This window comes from Myxocyprinus asiaticus, chromosome 4 (assembly GCF_019703515.2).
Source record: "Myxocyprinus asiaticus isolate MX2 ecotype Aquarium Trade chromosome 4, UBuf_Myxa_2, whole genome shotgun sequence".
Classification (NCBI taxonomy): Eukaryota; Metazoa; Chordata; class Actinopteri; order Cypriniformes; family Catostomidae; genus Myxocyprinus; species Myxocyprinus asiaticus.
Window position 1 is genome coordinate 46,070,919 of NC_059347.1, and position 19,800 is coordinate 46,090,718.

Here is a 19,800-nt window from a genome sequence, read left to right on the forward strand (position 1 = left end):
GAAGGAAATATTTGATTAATTTCCTAAGGAGGACTGGACTGGAAGGACGAATCTAATTAACAAGGACTAAGTTAAAGAAAGACAGTAGGTGGCAGTAATGCGACAAATTGGATGCCAACTTCCGTAAAACACCAAAGAAGAAGAATCAGTCTTGCGTCTATTAGAGAGCGCTACGTTCAGTGCACTCTGGTGTTCTTCGAGCTGCATCCCATAATTCAGTGCTCACGAGAAAAATATGGCGGACCCCTCGGTGAGTACTGTATTTATTTAGTCTATATAGCGATCTAAACCACATTTGCTGTATTGTTGTCGGTCAGTGACATTTTTAAATACGCTATGTATTGATAGGTTGATGTCGTTGAAGGCTGTCGTCTACCTGTGTTGCGAAAAAACCAAGAAAATGAAGACGAATGGCGTAAGTGTCAGGCTGTTGCTCCTTTTAGAATGTAAACAAAACACTAAGAGCTCATTTGTCATTGCTGACTCAGCTGTGAGTTAAAATCCACCTTGACATTTCACTTAATTAAATGCGGTCTTATAAAAAAAAAAAATACTTTTGTTTTTATGCTCTACTGGTGATATCAAGATTTATAGAACAGATGTAGCTCCATGCTAATGTCATCTCAGTAGTTTACATTTAAGCGTTTAATTATTAGTCATTTTTTTTATCCTTATTATTCCTCCATAGCTTTGGCTGAAATTCTCAGTGTCAAAGAGATTCCTGGCAGAAAGCTCTATTATGTCCACTATATTGACTGTGAGTATGAATCATTAGCCTGACAATCCAATACTTGAGGAAATTACTTGCCCATTGCTAGACATTTTTGTCTCTGCGATGTTACTTCACATATAATATGTGATTTTCATTTATTATTCACAAAGAAAAACCTCTTCTAAAATTTGTTGTGTGTTGGAAGTCAATAAGAGGCTGGACGAATGGGTTACACCGGATCGGCTGGACTTGAAGAAGCTCCAGTTTCCAAAGAAAGAGGCAAAGACTCCCACAAAAAATGGCCTGCCTGGGTCTCGCCCCAGCTCCCCAGAGAGAGATGTGGTAAGAGAATCTAGTCTCAAACCTTGTCACTCCGTACGTGTTTCCAGTTCACAAAACCACTTGGCTGAATGGCTACAACCGAATATTTTAAATGGTTTAACCAACATTAAGTGCTCAATGGACTTCATTTATCATGTACATCATCTCAAGTGTATGTGATACTATATTATTTGGAACTACAGATAGTTTTGTTATAACTTCAGGTCTTCTGACAATGTTAGGATTTATAAAAATGATGTTATAATAATGTGAAGGGTGACACAACCACATGCCCCTATCTCAATTCTGGGACACTAGCTTCTTTTTAAAGAGTTATGTCTTTCACAGTTGTTTTCAAATTTCACAATTTGCATGTCATTCAATCCTCTCTTCCTTTCTGTTCAAATTCAGAGGAAGAGTCTAGATCTCAACGGTCAGTCTGCATCAGCTCCTTCAAGAGGCAAATCCCTCCCCACACCGGTACAGACAAACCCTGCCCATTATACACTAATAAAACTCTACTGCTCTTTCTCTCAAGGCATAGCTTAAAGTGAATGGGCCGGATTGAATACTCATTGGAATAAGCTCTTATTACGCTTTCCAAACAGTGTGAGGGATGCAATTTTTTGCCTCATCTTAACTGCAGATTGCAGATTATCATGCAGCATGAACATTTTATGTAAGGAATAAATTAAGAATATATGTTGGAAAAGAAAATACATTTTCAATATTTTTTTTCGATATTAAGTTTACTCCTAAAGCAAATCTGTTCAGTGTTACTTTCCAATCTTAATGCATAAGTTTCCACTGTCCACAAAGCCAAACCCCACCGATCAGAACAAAACGTGTTCTAAATATTCATAACGTTTTATTTTATTACATGAGGTAAGTGGCAGAAGTTCGGAATCGGATATGGTTTAGTTATGACATGTATTTTAGTACCTTTTTACCTTTTCTTTTTGGTCTTACAGAAGAGGAAAGCAGAATCTGTCTCTTTGGCAACACAAGTTACTGCAGCAACTCCAGTGCCTTCACTTCCTGGTCCTGCGGAGGCTAGTCAAGCCTCCGTGTACCCAGCAATGAGAGACCCCTCTTTCAGCATTAAAAGAGAAGAGCATGAACAGCTCATCTCTCTCACAACGGTAAAAAAACTAAAAAACAACTTGTGTTTGAAACTTATCTTAGTTTCATATAGTTTAATTTGGGTCACTGAAGAACAGTTTATCTCTGCTTCAGTGTTAGAATTCCAATTAAGTGCTGAAAGTGTTTTTTCTGTCTCTCTCTCTCTCTCTCTCTTTCTTCTATGCTTTTTGCTCCTGGAAGAATGGCACAGCGCGTCGTCTTATTCCTTCTCAGCCAGGGAGAAAAAGGAAAAATTGTGGAGGGACAGATGAGGTAGGCCCTGAAGCTCTTTTTTTTTTTTTTTTTTTTTACACTTTCTTAGTGCTGTATATTGCTCCTATTTAAAAAAAAGTTATTTTTTAAAATGTGAACACCTTTTATTAAAGGTGCACTCAGTAAGATTTTAGCTGGCTCATACTCATCCCATCTGTCCCAGTAGTACTTTTGGACTCTGTCCTGACACCTGTCATCCTGGATACTGGAAGTTTGTTTACTAAATGCTGCCGCTTTACACTGAAAATTGTTTGTTTTGTTACTTTTAGTCTGTGTTTTTATCCATCTCATAGTACACACATCCCTATAATGGACAGTTTTGTATCCAGTCAAATTTTCGTGCGTTGTTGCGCAGTGGACTGTGACTGTGCAGCCGCTCTCCCTGCCACCTTGTGCTCGCGCTTGGGGTTCGATATCGCACTGCTTATTCATGAGAGCTCGAGGTAGTAGCGGTTAGTTTCATGACACCAGCAGGGACCTCTTGTTTAGACATTTTATCTTTTCACTTGCTCTTATTCTGTTTCGGACTGTCTGTTGGATCACACTGTTGTTTACCAATACCATACCATCACTCTGAACTATACTGTTCACTTGCGCTCCGTTGTTGTCTGAAGTAGGTATATCGTGCTTGAAGTTTTATTGTTTGGTTTGCTTGTTTTGTTTACATATACTCATGTTTGAACATTGGCTGAAAGCGCTATATAAAGTAAATATGTTATTGATATTGGTAGTAACTCAATTGACTGGCATATGTTGTCATGTGCTGTCAACATGGCAGCGTCCATGAGGGGGCGACCCTTGCCATGTAAATATTAACAGCTTTTATTGGGTTTCTGAAATGACTGGAGTCTTCATCATCGATTGTGAGTACATAATTTTTAACAAATTTCTAAAAAAAATATAGTCATGTCTTTGTGTAAATCTTTTTAATTAGCAAAAAATTACTTGGTGCACCTTTAAACTTGTTTTCTCAAAATCCAGAAATAGGTAAATGTAAAGGCATGCATATGCATCCAACATTCTTATCTCTCGTTCACACATTTGTTCATTCATACAATGAAACTCTTCACATATTTTATTGTGATCTGAGATGGAGGTGGTTGCCATAGGATGTTGCACATGTGAAATAGGAAAATGTGTTGATTTAGGGCATTTGTTTACTATTTTATTAAGGCATTAAGGCATTTTGTAAAATACTGTGATCCAAGTCGGCGTTATACAGACATGGTTACGTTTCAAACAAATGAATATGTGATTGTTTTTTCCCCCAAATAGCATTCAAAACTGAGTTTAAAGTTAAATGAAAATAAACACTGATGAGATATAAGATCTACATCTGGGTTCTAATCTCCCTTAAAATCCTTCAAATGTTTTAAAATCGTTAAAATGTTTTCCAATTCATAATTTGCTCATTTTGCTGTACAAACTCCTGTCTTCCTCCACTCTACAATAAAATGTCCCAAGCTCTGCAACCCCTTGTGTTTTTCTGCTAGATGGTAAAGGTGTTCCAGAATAACAGCCCCCGCTGCTCAACCGTCTATTTGCTGCCAGGAGAGGTCTGGCTCATTTACTTCCCATTGCCTTCATTGTGTGTCTGTCAGAGTGGTGGAGGCTTAGGGCTTTTAGAGAGAGGTGGACTCGGACTATTTCTCTCTCTCTCTCTCTCTCTCTCTCTATATATATATATATATATATATATACAGTACACACTACCGGTCAAAAGTTTTGAAACACTTACTCATTCTTTATTATACTTTTTTTCACATTTTAGAATAATAGTAAAGCCATCAAAACTATGGAATAACATAAATGGAACTATGGGAATTATGTATATAAAAATATAATATAAACAAAACTGTGTTATATTTTAGCATCTTCAAAGTAGTCACCCTTTGCCTAGAATTTGCAGACATGTACTCTTGACATTTTCTCAACCAACTTCTTGAGGTATCACCCTGGGATGCTTTTTAAACAGTATTGAAGGAGTTCCCATCTATGTTGGGCACTTATTGGCTGCTTTTTTTATTATTTGGTCCAAGTCATCAATTTCAATTTTTAATTTTTTTTAAATTAAATTTTAGTTTTATAATGAAATAAATTAATATGGTAGCACAATTATATTTTTGTCTTATTATAACTAATTTCAAACATTTAAGCATATGCCTTCAGATCTAAAGATTTTTAAGATCATGTGAAACATTTCATTCAAGTGTTTCAAACCTTTTGTCAGGTAGTGTACGTATATATTGCTGAAAAGCCAATATCAATCAATGCAGACATAAATCGGCTAAGCTCAGGGGTCCATTGTACTTAAATATTTTAATCTTAAAAACCTAATTATTTTTTTTATAATAAATCAGGTGTTGCATCCTGAGATTATTAGGGAAAAAAGGCAAAAGAGTTTACATGAAACCCTTACACCAGTTGTATAATGAAGTGCAGAGATTTCTGAAGATAAAAGCCATTTTGTCATTTATTGCAGTTATATACTGTTCCACCATCTCCCTAACTCTACTTTCTGGTCTCAGGACTCCCAGGATAGTTCTGATGGAATCCCCTCTGCCCCACGCATGACTGGTAGCTTGGTGTCAGACCGCAGTCACGACGACATCGTGACACGGATGAAGAACATAAATTGCATCGAGCTGGGTCGTCACAGGCTGAAGCCCTGGTACTTTTCTCCATACCCACAGGAACTCACCTCACTGCCCATTCTCTACCTCTGTGAATTCTGTCTCAAATACCTCAAGAGCCTCAAGTGTCTTCAGAGGCACTTGGTAAGAGTACTTTTAGGTGCTTATACTTCCCTGAGCAATACAGGAGTGTTTCCACACAAATCAATCTGACAGTTGTAGATTTACAAACTGGTACTTTGTTTAGTACTGTCCCTAAATTGCATCAACAAACTCCCATCCAACAGCTGTTTGTAACCTTTACAGACAAAATGCAACCTTCGGCACCCCCCTGGAAATGAGATCTACCGCAAAGGAACCATCTCCTTTTTCGAAATAGATGGCAGAAAAAACAAGGTGGGTAATTGATGCGTTGCAACTGAAATTTAGTGTGTAAAGATTAGAGTTTGTAATTGCCTTAGTGATGTGACACAATTTCAGGACTAATGTTGTTAAAGGAATGTTCTGGATTCAATACAAGTTAAGCTCAATCCACAGCATTTGTGGTATGTTGATTACCACCAAAATTTATTTTGACTCGTTCCTCCTTTTCTTTAAAAAAAAAAAACAAAAAAAAAAAAACAGTAAGAATCTAGGTTACAGGCACTTACAATGGAAGTGAATGAGGAGAATGAAAGTAAATGTGGCCAATTTTTGGAGGGTTTAAACAGAAATGTGAAGCTTATAATTTTATAAAAGCATTAATTCTTTTGTTAAAACTTGTGTATTATTTGAGCTGTGAAGTTGTTTAAATTGTTGTTTTAAAGTTTTAAGGTTTGTTGACATTGCATCTACATGGTAACGAAGTTGTAAAATTGGCTATCCACCTTTTTCCTGAACGTGGAAGTGTTCCACGATTTGCCTGTTTTCAATTTCTGGTCTCCACTGTTTTTGTCAGTGCCTCACCGGAGTATGTAGATGTCATGAAGTGATGGTTCAAGGTTAGTTACGTTGGTATCATTAACTACTTTGAGTTGTTATGACAGCCAACAACTGCACAAGTTGAGCCTGAAATTAATTTTTACTCCAAATAACACTTAAATGGTTGTTCTCCATCTGAATCGCTCATTTCGGTAGTTTTTACATAGTGTCTCCAGAAACAAAAGGACAATTAGAATCATCATGGAGCCGGCCAGTGGTTGCTCAGGAAAACTGTGGATAACTTTACACAAAAAAGTTTAAGTAATTTTATCACACTGAAATCATATTTGCACACATTTAATTTGTCTTGTGGCTATATTTTTGAAACGTATTTTAACGTTAAAAAATTGGCCCCCATTCACTTCCATTTGAAAGTACCTCACTATAACCTCGAGTTTTGCTTTTTTTTTTTTTTTTTCTTTTTCCCAAAGAAAAGGTGGGACGAGTCAAAATAAATTGAGGTAATCAGTATTATGCCACAAATACTGTCGATTAAGGTTAACTTGTATTGAACCAGGAATATTCCTTTAAAAGGTTTTTTTTTTTTTCTCTCTCCACTAACAGCATCCAATGCACTGGTACATATTGTTGCATGTACAGTACATTTCAAATTGAACATGCTAAAATGTTTGAATTAGATGGTTAGGAATGTCATTACATGGGAGTAATCTTTTTGATGAAATTTATTATATCTGTTATTTTCTTTCATTGCACAGGCATATTCCCAAAATTTGTGTTTATTGGCCAAATGCTTCTTGGACCATAAGACCCTGTACTACGACACAGATCCTTTCCTTTTCTATGTTATGACCGAGTATGACTCAAAGGGATTCCACATCGTCGGCTACTTCTCCAAGGTACATCCCAGCTCTGCTTGCATCGGGGCTCCGATATTTTGTTTTATAAAACCCCTCCTTTATAGAGATGATAACCTTGCATTTATTGTCTATTTAACATCTGTCCCTTTCTCATTATAGGAGAAGGAATCAACAGAAGACTATAATGTGGCCTGTATTCTGACTTTACCACCTTACCAGAGAAGAGGCTACGGCAAGCTGCTAATTGAATTCAGTGAGTAATTTTAGATCTTAAGAGTTAAGTCATTTTACTGTGGGAGAAAAGGTCATTTGCTTCTTTCAGATTAGGTGAGATTAATGGTTGCAGTCTTAAAACTATATATATAGATGATTCTTTAATTGTATTATTATTATTATTATTTTTTAAAGTCCTGAATCCTGAGTGTTTTTGCCATGATCACCAGGTTATGAGCTCTCAAAGGTGGAAGGTAAGACAGGTACTCCCGAAAAGCCTTTGTCTGATCTGGGCCTGCTTTCCTACCGCTCATACTGGTCGCAGACTATTCTCGAGATCCTCATGAGCCTCAAATCAGAGAATGGAGACAGACCACAGATCACCATCAAGTATGTGCCCACTGCTTCCATAAGCCCAATATTTATGACACACCAGACATGAGAATGTGTATTTCCATTTTAATTGAAATTTGTATTCATTACCGTTTTAATTTTTCTTAGTGAAATTAGTGAGATCACAAGTGTCAAGAAAGAAGATGTGATATCAACTCTCCAATACCTCAACCTCATCAATTATTATAAGGTATATTATAAGAGAGGACTTCAAATGAAAGGGATGCTTTATTCACATTGTCAGATTTCACATTCCATGCTAATGGAATAGTTCACTCAAAAATGCAAATTCAGAATTTCAAAAATGTCACAATTTATTTACCCTTGTGTTGTTCCAAACCTGTATGACTTTCTTTTTTTAAGCGAAACACAAAAAGAGATATTTAAATAAAGATCCCCCTGCATCTTTACAATAAAATGGCAATGAATAGTGCCTCACTTTAAAGCTTAAAAAAGGACCCAGAAGTAGTCCATGCAACTCGCGCATCATTTTTTGTCAAAAATCTTGACATACTTTATGCGTTTGAGTGCTATGAGAGAAGCTTTTTCACAGTACCTTGAGAACGTGTGTTGCTTAGCGCTAAACTCAAGTTCTCCTTTTGTGATCTGCATAAGAAAGTTAAAGTGGTTTGGAATGACATGAGGGTAAATCATGACAGAATTTTCATTTTTGGGTGAACTATTCCTTTCATGTGACAACCATGCATGCCACCTGCAATGCAATGGGGGTGGGAAATCAATATAAGTCATAATCTAAATCATGTTCTGAGTGTGGGCTGTTCAGGAAGACTAATTTACCCTGCTTCCCTTTCAGGGTCAGTATATCCTCACACTGTCTGAGGACATAGTGGAAGGTCATGAGCGGGCCATGCAGAAACGCCTTCTCCGCATCGATCCCAAATGTTTGCATTTCACTCCTAAAGACTGGAGCAAGAGAGGCAAGTGGTAAAGTACAGACTGTAAGGAAGACTGCTGGCACCTAACTACCATGCCGAAACACGTTCAAAAGGAAATTCAATTCAACACACACACTGTAAATAATATTGTGTATGTACTTGTTGTTTATATATATATATATATATATATATATATGTACATGTTTAAAGATCCTGATGATTGAGTCAACATGTAATTGAATGTGTCACTTATGTGTAATTAAAAGTGTTTTAACACATTTGATTGTACTTACCTAATTTGAATTAGGAGACAGAATGTTTAAAGGAATGTTCTGGATTCAGTACAAGTTAAGCTCAATCGACAGCATTTGTGGCATAATGTTGATTACCACAAAAAATTAATTTAGACTCATGCCTCCTTTTCTTTAATAATAAAAAAAAAGCAAGAATTGAGGTTACAGTGAGGCATTACTTCACTAAGTGAATGAGGCCAATTTTTGGAGGGTTTAAACACAGAAATGTGAAGCTTTACATTTTATAAAAGCACTTACATTAATTCTTCAGTAAAGACTATTAATTTAGTTGTAAAGTTGTGTAAATCGTCATTTTAGGGTTTGTTGACATGACATTGTCATGATAATGAAGTTGTAAAATTGGCTATAACTTTACACAGAAAAGGTTAGTAAGTGATTTATTAAACTAAAATCATTTTAACATACATTTTATGTCTTGTGTCTATACGTTTGAAAAAGTATTTTAAAAAATGAAAATTGGCCCCATTCACTTCCATTGTAAGTGCCTCACTGTAACCCAGATTTGTGCTTTTTGTTTTTTTAAAGAAAAGGAGGGACGAGTCTAAATACATTTGTGTGTTAATATTACACCACAAACGCTGTCGATTGAACTTGCATTAGAACTCCAGAATATTCTGCAGCATAGCGAAATAGAATACCTCACTGAGCAAAAAGCTTTGCATGGTTTTTAACCCCACATTCTTTACTGGGTAAAGTTACTTTGAATTAAAAGCATATGCTTCATGACAAATATAAAACAACACCATGTGAACACTTGGAATTCAGTCAGCCTCACCTTTCTCCAGTCAACAATCAAGCAGTAGGTAAAGAAATACAGCAACGGGACCATGTTTCAAAGGCATAATAGTAAGTCAGACACTTGACGTATTGTGGGGCCAGTTGGGAATAATGTCAGGAAGCTCTGAAGATGCAGCATAAGACATTTGTGCTTTCCATGTATTTATTCCACGCTGGATCAACAGAGATTACCACTTAAAATCTCATGTTTAGAATCATAGCTGATGTCTTCTGCAGCTCTTGGACCAAATGGCTCCTGTGTATAATTTCGTACATAAATTCGCATGACAGGGTCTCGCATACATACATGTGACATTCTGTTATCTTGCTATTAATTATATATATATATGTTGTAACCCCACATGAACAAAAGATACCATCCGTTGTGAAGATAAAGATACTGCAGGTGTTGATTGCTGTAGATTCTCTTGTAGCACAGCACCACCTAGTGGTGATGAATGCCAACAGATACCCATTAAATTAGTGTCAACATACTTAAAGGGATTGGTCATCCAAAAATTAAAATTCTCTCATGATTTACACCCTCATGCCATCCCAGATGTTTGACTTTCTTTCTTCTGCTGAACACAAGCTAAGATTTTTAGAATAATTTCTCAGCTCTATAGATTCATACAATGTAAGTGAATGGGTGCCAAAATGTACCAAAATCCACATAAGGGCAAAATAAAAGTGCTCCAGACGACTGTTTTGAAGCAATTTGATAGGTGTGGGTGAGAAACAGATCAATATTTAAGTAAATTTTTTTACTATAAATTCTCAACCCTGCTCAGTCATTCTTCTTCTGTTTTTGGTGATTCACAGTCTTAATGCATATCGCCCCCTAATGGGCAGAGAGGAGAATTTATGACAAAGAAATTACTTAAATATTGATCTGTTTCTCACCCACACCTATCATATCATGTCTGAACACATGGATTTAACCACTGGAGTCTTATGGATTACTTTTATGCTTCCTTTATGTGGATTTTGGAGTTTCAAAATTTTGGTAACCATTCACTTGCATTGTGAGGACCAACAGAGTTGAGAAATTCTTCTAAATCTTAATTTTTGTCCTGCAGATGAAAGAAAGACATACACATCTGGAATGGCATGAGGGTGAATAAATCATGAGAGAATGTTCATTTTTGGGTGAACTATTTCATGGAATGAACAGGACTGTATCACTGATTATGTGAATAATGTCATCTGAAATGAGCCTAAGAAAGTTTAGAATTTCAAGTAAAGACAGAATTCTGTACATAAAAGGCTAAGGCCCAAAAGACTCGCCGCAACTTCCTCAACATCAAGGTGATGTAGGCAGAATCCCAGTGACATTACACTGCTTTGGTCATGTGATGCTCAATAGCAGAGCATGTCCTCCACTCAGTTTTACTACGATATATAGCTTATCCATTATAATCCCTAATATGTTTCTAACATGTCTTAATGCCTCACTACTAGTCTTAATAATAAATGTATTAATATAATACCAAAATTGAGCAGTTTTAGTGATTAAAAGCTTCTTACATCCAGCCAGCTGGTAGCAGCGAGGTGAATGTTAGTGTGTGAATTTACATCAGTTGTGTATCACTTCAAGTAATGTGAGGACTACATGACACGTGCTCACACACTCTTTCTGTTAGTGTATAGGGACCTTATACAAAGGTTTGCACAGGTGTGATAGAGCGAGTCGGAGATCCGGCCCTCTCAGAAGATGAAGAGGCCGTTCGATTGGTTGCCTCACGTTGTAGCTCTTCCACCCTCTTCTGAAGCTCCGCCCTTTTGGCGAGCAGCTCTTTATGGCGCTGATGGACAGGCTCCTGAACACCGAAACATGTGCTTTAATAGGAAACAGAGACTTTCAAATGCAAGCTATTAAAAGACCCATTATATTGGAGCCTGGAATAAACATAATCCAATTAAGAGTTTGAATTTGTTTACCTGTGGGCGCATCCGAGGATTCCAGCGAATGTAGTAGGAGACCCAGAGCTGGAGGTGTCGTATGCCAACAGTGGGGAAGAGCACATGGGAAGGGTAGTGCACATACAGCGGATTCACAAACTCCTCTAGTTGGCTATTCACAAATGACCATAGAGACACAGTGTGCTTCGGCACTTCCTAAACATACAGACAGTCCTTTAGACTCACAAACATTCATAATGCATAAATCTGAATTGTCAGCTGAATGATTGAGAATTTTTCTTAAAGGGACATTTTGATCTGATTTCATTTAGGTGGTGTTTTGAATACCGATCTTCTAGAATGGTACCTTTCATATTTGTACTGTGAGAATACAAAAAGGTGTGTGTATACACATACACCCACAAGTTATCTCTTACCTCTTTGAGTCTTTGTTGCTCACTGTTACATAGAAATGTTCCAAAAAGGCAGCTGTACAGGTGATCTAGTATTGTTATGAGGAAATACTCATTGAACTCGAAAGCTGCAGGAAACTACACAAAAACACACATTGTTATGTAGTGAGACTGACTGTGGTATTACATTGAAGACATTTTAAAATAGACACGTTGCTCCGGTAACTGTAGGTTTCTTTGCACTTCAACAGCCTGACAGAAATCATTTTCGATCAAAACATTGCTGTGGTTTTTAATAAATAAGAGGGAATTGTATAACACTGTGCAGATCTACTTCTTTATTTATAATTTATAATGCTTTTTGCCTTGATCCCGTGTTGAATGTGTGTGCACTTTCTTTGCACTTACCTGTCTTGTCATCTGCCAGACACAGTCAATGAACTGCAGGAAGATAGGCGAGCGATCGGCATCCGTGTGATTCTTGTCACCATGACCCACCCTCTATAGACACACACAAACAAAATAATCATGTACAGTATTCATTATAAAAATTTACTTAAAATAGCACTAAAATGTTCACTCTAAGGAATAGTTCACACCCAAAAAAATTCTCTCATCATTTACTTACCCTCATGCCATCCCAGATGACTCATGTGACTTACTTTCTTCTGCTGAACACAAACAACATTTTTAGAAGAATATCTCAGCTCTGTAGTCCATACAGTGCAATTCAACAGGGTATAAAATCTTGAAGCTCAAAAAAGCACAAAGTCAGCATAATCCAAAAGACTCCAGTAGTTAAATCCATGTCTTCAGTAGTGATATGAAAGATGTGGTGGAGAAACAGATCAATATCTCAGTATGTTTTTACTATAGATTCATCTCCCTGCCCAGTAACTGCCATTATGCACAAAGAATGTGAATCACCAAAAACTAAAGAACAGCTCTTAGGATAGAAGAGTGCTTAGGAGGGCTGTTTTAAAGTGGTGATTTATAGTTAGAAATGACAAATATTGATCTGTTTCTCATCCACACCTACCAATTCACTTCTGAAGACATGAATTTGACCACTCAAATATGGATTACTTTTATACTGCATTTATATGCTTTGTGAGCTTCAAAAATGTTGGACCCCGTTTGACTTGCATTGTATGGACCTACAGAGCTAAGATATTCTTCTAAAAATCTTTGTTTGTGCAGAAGAAAGAAAGTTATACACATCTGGGATGGCATGAGGGTGAGTAACTAATGAGTGAATTTTCAAATAAAAACATTGAATAAAGAAATTCAGGAGAAATTCAGATTGATTAGAATTACACATGCAGACTGGGACAAAACCTTGGAGACACAGTCAACAGCATTTCAAATTATTACAGTTCAATAGGGCTTTAATGCAATGTGTGTCTGTTATTCTATGTGCACTAACCAGTTGGAAGCGGTGGCCAAAGCTGAGCCATTCTTTCTCCAGAAGAATCTGAAACCCCCGTATGGTTCTGTAATGAGAATCCAGCATTATCAGGGCCAGTGAGGTCAGCTGAGCCGTTCTGTCCCAGCCGTCACTGCAGTGAACCACCACTGAAGTTTTCCCAGACTCCACTTTATCAGCTATCCTTAAAGCTCCTGCCAAAATCAACTGCCAAACACAAAAATCACCATCAGTGTCACCTTTATTATTCTCATTCTTTGAATGTGGGAAAAAAAGGCACTCACGAACTTTGAGGATTTTAAATTGACAGTTCACCCCAAAAAACATGACATGAAAAGTGATGTAGAGATCTTACATGCCCCTCTCCTCTCACCTTGATATGTTCTAGCCAGTGGGTGGACTCAAGGTTGGACAGCCAGTGCGATTCTTCGATGTTGGGGTAGACAACCTCCTTCAGCTTCCGAAGTGACTCACGCATTACGTGAATATTGTGAATATCCAGAAACACCAGTTCAGCATTCTGATAAGCATCTTCACTTTCATACCCACCTCCTTTCATCTAAAAACATACAAATACAGGATTTTCGAAGCTTCCCTTTCATGTGAAACATACACTGGGATTAGTGTCTTTATACTCACCTTGTTGGCTGCAGCATTCACACTGGGTCTGGCATCGAATATGAAGAGTTTGTGTGATTGTGCATTTGCATCCATGATGGCCTGCAGGAGCTTCTCGTCTTCTTTGCACCGCCGGCCATTCTGGCCAACCATCGGCTGACTGGACCGAACCACTGCGGCTTGACTCTCTGGGTGGATCCATGACAACACCTAAAGTGGAGGGAACAACAAGCTTCAGTTGGTGGGATGATACATTCTGGCCAAAAGATTAACAATCCTACAAATTGATGCTGAACTGATGTCACTGACCGGTATGCGACCTTTAGCCCTGAAACTGAAGACTCGCCTCAGTTCCTCATCAGTGATGTTAACAGGGACAACTAGCGCCGCTGGGTATGAATCGCACAGCTCATAGTGATCATTCACTTTAGAGATCCTCCAGCTCTCATTTGGAAGACCCTACACACACACACACACACACACACACATATATTTATATACAATGGCCCCAAAAGGTACATACTTAAAAATGTATTAAGGTTACATTACATTAGAAACAAATCAGACAAATTTTGCTTGTGCTATCTTTCTTTTCAAAAGATAACGAGCAAAATTTGAGAAGAAAGTTTGTAGGTTTTAAATGATAAAAAAATACATTACACTGGAAGTATCTGATACATTGTATATAATATATTGGACACATCATTTAAAATTAGGACAAGAAGTATTTGGATTAGAGGTAGGCCGATATACTGTATCGGTTTTACAAATTAATCGGTGCCAATAGTTGCTCCATATCTTTAGAAGCAATATGATAAGTGTGGGTGAGAAACAGATCAATATTTAAGTCCTTTTTTACTATAAATTTCCACTTTCACTTTCTTTTTCTTGTGTTTTAGGAGATGCACATTCTTCATGCATATCACCACCTACTGGGCAAGGAGGGGAATTCATAATAAAAAAGGACTTGATAAAAAGGACTTGATGATATTGACCTGTTTCTCACCCACACCTAGCATATCATTTCTGAAGATATAGATTTAACCACTGGAGTCATATGCATTACTTTTATGCTGCCTTTATGTGATTTTGAGCTTCAAAATTTTGGTACCCATTCACTTGCATATTGAGGACCTACAGAGCTGAAATATTCTACTAAAAATCTTTGTTTGTGATCAGCAGAAGAAAGCAATGGGATGGCATGAGGGTGAGTAAATGATGAGAGAATTTTCATTTTTGGGTGAACTTTTCCTTTAAGTGAGAGAATACAGAGTATGGAGAACTGAAAAATAAAGCAAATGTGTAAACAAATACGTTATATACCTGTCTCTTGTATTCAGCTTGTGGATCATACACCTTCCATCCGTTCTCAGGAAACACTTGCTTATATGCAAATGCAAAGAGAGACTAGAAAAAGAGGGAAGGATGGAGAGACTTGCGACTTGAGTATTTCTTGAAGGCTAATGAGTTAATCAGTGCTCTCTGTCTATGACCATTTCTCACCATGTTGTTGGACAATGGAAAAGCAAATTTCATCAGAACCTCAAACACTGACTTCTTCAACGAGTCGTCAGGCTCCTTGTGCACAAAGCGCAAGTTTCTCACATCCTACAACAAACACAATGAGCATTAAAAACACACACATGCAAAAATCAAATCTAGTTTTGTTTAAAGCACACACACCTTGCAGACAAGTCCATATGAGGCATCTCCTCTGCTGGTTGCAGCTCCGATCTTCTCTACTTTGCTTAAAACTCCCAACGGTAGATCTAGCACGAATGCTGGCTCCTTATTACACAAACACGTGTGAATGAACACAGACTTTTTGATCAGCTGCTTGTACCTTATCAGGACAGTGTATGTGAGTGTGTGAATGTCTTACCCGGTCAGTGCATCTGAAGAACAGTCTGTAGTTGGTAACAGTTAGAGTTCCTCTAACAGGCCCAACAAATGGACAAATATAAGTCACGTCTTTAGCTGGACACACACACAATAAAACCATCAAAGCAGGAATCTATGGAAATCAAACCATCTTGCAGTAGTGAAATACAGTAATATGTACTATGCCACAAATACCCGCATCCTGAATCAGTTCCTCGGGCAAAAGAGGAAGCTCTTTTTTACTGGGGTCCATATAGGCCTAAATAAAGGACAACATCGGATCAGTGCACAAGAGCTGAGAAACCTTTAACACCCAATTAAACTTTGATAACTTTAATACCTTTTCAAATGCTCTTCCTTTAGTCTGCAATGGAGAAAAAAAAAAAATGCGGGTTAGTTTATGAATAGAGATCTGTATGCTAATTAGTATGTATAATACAGAACATACAGCAGTTATAGGAACAGAGTGTAAAGTGTTGTGTTGCGGTTCGGTTCTGACCTGCAGCTCTGCATCCGACACTCTAGTGACACTCGAGCGGTCCGAGCGAGTCGTGGTGGTGCTGAAAGAATATTAGAGGATGAAGACCGATTAAGTCCACGCCTATGTGCTTTACTCATCTCTCGTGTTCTTCTGACAGAGAAATCATACTGAGGAAGCTTCAAATATCCGTGAACGTGACTCATAAAGCGCGTTTGTGGAATAAAACTTTATATTTTCATGTAGAAATGCCTGTGTGTGTGAGGGGGAGAGAGTGTATATTTGTGTGTTCTGCTGGTACCTGCAAAGCGACTCCACACTGTCCACACTACCGCTCTCCTCCATCCCGAACCGGACCGAACCGCGGCACTGATAAATTTGTGAAGCTCTTTTAACTCTATAGATCCTTTAAAGTGTTGACTTTACTGTGCGGAAAACTCACTCAAAACAAGCACCGGAAGCTGCCATGTCTTCCCACAATTCCTGCGCGGGTGGGGCTGAACGTCCTTGCACGTGTGTGTAAAGGGGGGAGGGGGTCAAATACATTGTGGGGGATTATGGAGCATATTACATGAGATGTATAAGAAGTGTAAAAAAAAGGCACTCACGAACTTTTTGAGGATTTTAAATTGACAGTTCACCCCAAAAAACATGAAAGGAGACGTTAGGCAGAATGTCAGCCTCAGACAATATTCACTTTCATTAGGAAAAAAAAGATACAATGAAAGTCAGTGGTAACTGAGACCCCATGTACACCTGGTATTAAGGTGCACTCAGTAATGGTGCGTTCCATTTGTCTCGGAAGTCGGAGCTCCGAGTTATTTTCCGAGTTCCAAAAAATAAATAAATAAATTTCCCAGTTCCGAGACCGGAACTGACAAATGGAACGCCCCTCGATGCCGAAAGTCGGACGAACTCAAGAGGACCCCGAGTTCAGAAAGCAAGATGGCTGTGAAGAGCATCGACTGTAGTATGCTGTGGGTTTAAAGTTTTTTTTTAGCACTTATATCTTTTTTGTGTCCAATTTAGTAAGTCGTATACACAATACTGTATTACCGTTGCCTATAGGCATGTTGCTACGATCTTGTTATGCGTGAATTACCGCGTAATGTGTTGTTTATAAATTGGTACAGCTAAAATTGGCTAGGTCGTTGCTGCTAACAACAACAATGGTCGCTGCTGCTACAAGAACAATGGTCAATGTTGCTACAACAACACTGCCTAACGTTACAAACCGTAAAACCGTTTACACATAAACCCGTTAGGCAAATTTATATAGCAAATAAACGTTTGTACTTCCATAGGGCATTGCCCTTACACTGCTGGTTTGATTAAAACGTTGTTAACATGTTTTGATACAATCAAATACGCGGAAACATTAACATATCTTCTCCGCTTTCTGTCATCTTCCTCGAGGTCTCTTAGGTGAAGGGCATATTATTTTGTAGGTCTTTGCACTCCAAAAGAGCTAGTGCAACAATTCTTTCCTGGAGGCGTCCACCTTTTTTTCCGACTTGTCGTGTTGTGCGTAGAAGCAACGCATCCAACTCGGATTTCTTGTTTTTTTTAACAGATATGACGTCGATCCGAGTCCCGAGCTCCGACTTCCGAGACAAATGGAATGCAGCATAAGATTTTATCTGGCTCTTACTCATCCTGTCTGTCCATGTAGTTCTTGTGGTTTTGGACTCTGTACTGACACCTGTCATCCTGGATACTGGAAGTTTGTTTACTAAGTGCTGCTGCTTCACACCGAATATGTTTGTTTATCTTCTGTTTTGTTAGTTTTAGTTTGTGTTTTTCTCCATCTCATAATACACACATCCCTATAATGGACATTCTTGGATTCAATCCAAACTCATTTGCGCGTTGTTGCGAGCTGTACTGCGACTTTTTGCCCACTGAACACCGCCGTGTGCTTGTGCTTGGCACTTTATGTGTGCTAGATCAAGTCATGTAGCACTCGGTCAAAGGCTTTCTCCAGGTCCAGGAAGGCGAGGTGCACAGTTCTTTTCTTCTCACAGTGTTTCTCTATCAGCAAGCATGCAGCATGGATAGCATCTGTTGTGCCACATCCCCTCATGAAGCCACATTGGTTTAGGCGATATCGTGACGATTGCGCTGAGTCGGCGGTCCAGTACACACTCAAAGATCCTCATGGTATGGCATAGCAGCCGGATTGGTCGATAATTGGAGCAGTCAGTGACATCGCCTTTGTTCTTCCAAATCGGTACGGTAACGCTGGTCAACCAAGCTGGCGGGACTTCGCTGGCATCCACGATCTTATTAAACAACATTGTAAGGATCTCCGCACTTCGCATTCCCCTGAGCTTCCACATTTCCGCTGGGAGGTCATCCGGCCTGGTTGCCTTGCCCACCTTCATCTTGCTGATGGCAACCATGACTTCGACAGCCGATATTGGCTGGACGGGGCCAGTGACAGCTGCTGCATTTAATATTGTCGGATATGGGTACTCTTTGTTGCACACATAGGCGAAGTAGTCTTTCCATCATCAGAGGATGTTGGGCGGGTTCTTCAGGAGCCGACCATTCTCGTCCTTGACATATTTGATATGTCCAGTGTCCTGCATCGCACGGTGCCACGCACAGGTGTGTCCATTTTGCCATATAAGTCTTGGAGATACGTGGCTCTAGTCTGAGCCACCATGCACTTTGCCGGCGATTTGAGGACGCAATACCTCTGCAGGTCTTCTTCTCTTCTCGATTTCTTCCATGTCTTGAAGACAGCCTTTTTCTCCTTGACGGTGCACTGGACATCTTCATTTCACCATCAGACTTGCTTGTCGATGAAGCAGACATTGGCTTCGTTGTTCCAAGGATGTCCCTGGCGCAGGCAGTGACGTGCACGGTGATCGATTCCCACACAGCCACATGCTTCCACATTGCTGGCTCGATGTTCGGCCAGTTTACACCACTGAATCCATTCTTGCCCTGCCGTTGGCTGTTTCTTATGTGGCTGAACATGGAGATGCATGTCGAGCACGAGTATCCGGTATTGTGGAGCTACATTGTCTGATGGAATGAATTTGGCGTTGGTGGCCAGCTTTAAGTCTCACCGCCGAAGGAGCCAGAAATCAATCTGCATGGCTGCCGCTGTACATGACCAGATGGGACGGCTGCTTTTTGAAGAAGGTGTTAATGATTGCCAGGTCGTGTGCTTCGGCCCACTCAAGAACTCGCTCGCCTTTCTCATTTCAAGTTCCATAATGGTAAATGGTCTGCACTTATATAGCACTTTTTAACCTTAGCAGTTTTCAAAGTGCTTTACACTGTGACTCATTCACCCATTCACACACACACTCACACACCAATGATGGCAGAGCTGCCATGCAAGGCGCTAGCCTGTCAATCAAACCACCAACCCTGCAATTAGTGGCCAACCCACTCTACCACCTGAGCCACAGCCGCCCCTGTCCGGCTTGTATCTATCTTGTATCTGTTCGAACCCATCCCAGGAGCTCCCAACTTGTCAGTTTAGGTTACTGCTGATCTGGAGCAGCTCTTCGTCGCCAATGGTCTGAAGATGGCCATCGAGGCCATTCCAGAAGTCATCTTTCTCTTGGTGCAGCCGGACTGGGGTGTGTAGCATGACAGAACACCCAGGACATTGCTCTCTGTTTCGATCTTAA

At 39.1% G+C, this 19,800-nt stretch overlaps 2 protein-coding genes across 5 annotated transcripts; one reads left to right on the top strand and one right to left on the bottom strand.

Moving 5' to 3' along the window:
* The first annotated feature begins 102 nt into the window (after positions 1 to 102).
* Positions 103 to 8,526, top strand: LOC127439573 (histone acetyltransferase KAT5). 3 transcript variants are annotated; one of them, XM_051695739.1, is made up of 15 exons: positions 104 to 250; positions 349 to 415; positions 689 to 757; positions 918 to 1,054; positions 1,445 to 1,513; positions 2,005 to 2,175; positions 2,357 to 2,428; positions 3,922 to 3,984; positions 4,957 to 5,205; positions 5,368 to 5,457; positions 6,738 to 6,878; positions 6,999 to 7,092; positions 7,283 to 7,442; positions 7,554 to 7,635; positions 8,260 to 8,526. In XM_051695739.1, exons 1-15 carry the CDS (start codon positions 236 to 238, stop codon positions 8,392 to 8,394), a joined length of 1,614 nt encoding a protein of 537 aa, XP_051551699.1. In that variant the 5' UTR covers positions 104 to 235; the 3' UTR covers positions 8,395 to 8,526. The 3 variants fall into 3 exon arrangements, with proteins under 3 accessions (XP_051551701.1, XP_051551699.1, XP_051551702.1); XM_051695741.1 differs by lacking the exon at positions 3,922 to 3,984 and having other exon boundaries at positions 103 to 250; XM_051695742.1 differs by lacking the exon at positions 1,445 to 1,513.
* On the bottom strand, positions 8,509 to 16,652 carry LOC127439572 (myotubularin-related protein 2). Of its 2 annotated transcripts, none has more exons than XM_051695737.1 (16): positions 16,452 to 16,652; positions 16,172 to 16,232; positions 16,013 to 16,036; positions 15,868 to 15,931; positions 15,674 to 15,768; positions 15,475 to 15,579; positions 15,295 to 15,399; positions 15,115 to 15,198; positions 14,101 to 14,250; positions 13,813 to 14,001; positions 13,547 to 13,732; positions 13,174 to 13,380; positions 12,156 to 12,248; positions 11,772 to 11,885; positions 11,374 to 11,550; positions 8,509 to 11,252 (listed from the first exon to the last, which is right to left on the bottom strand). In XM_051695737.1, exons 1-16 carry the CDS (start codon positions 16,493 to 16,495, stop codon positions 11,088 to 11,090), a joined length of 1,863 nt encoding a protein of 620 aa, XP_051551697.1. In that variant the 5' UTR covers positions 16,496 to 16,652; the 3' UTR covers positions 8,509 to 11,087. The 2 variants fall into 2 exon arrangements, with proteins under 2 accessions (XP_051551697.1, XP_051551698.1); XM_051695738.1 differs by having other exon boundaries at positions 11,089 to 11,271.
* Between the last annotated feature and the right edge of the window lie 3,148 nt (positions 16,653 to 19,800).

Bases quoted from the DNA above. Each gene is read 5' to 3' on its own strand.
- LOC127439573 (XM_051695739.1), top strand. The intron at 2,176-2,356 runs GTAAAAAAACTA...TGCTCCTGGAAG, and splicing joins AGCTCATCTCTCTCACAACG to AATGGCACAGCGCGTCGTCT. The intron at 5,206-5,367 runs GTAAGAGTACTT...TAACCTTTACAG, and splicing joins AGTGTCTTCAGAGGCACTTG to ACAAAATGCAACCTTCGGCA.
- LOC127439572 (XM_051695737.1), bottom strand. From the start codon at position 16,495: ATGGAGGAGAGCGGTAGTGTGGACAGTGTGGAGTCGCTTTGCAG. The intron at 16,037-16,171 runs GTCAGAACCGAA...TCTCCATTGCAG, and splicing joins TGTCGGATGCAGAGCTGCAG to ACTAAAGGAAGAGCATTTGA. The intron at 15,769-15,867 runs GTATTTGTGGCA...GTGTGTGTCCAG, and splicing joins GGAACTGATTCAGGATGCGG to CTAAAGACGTGACTTATATT.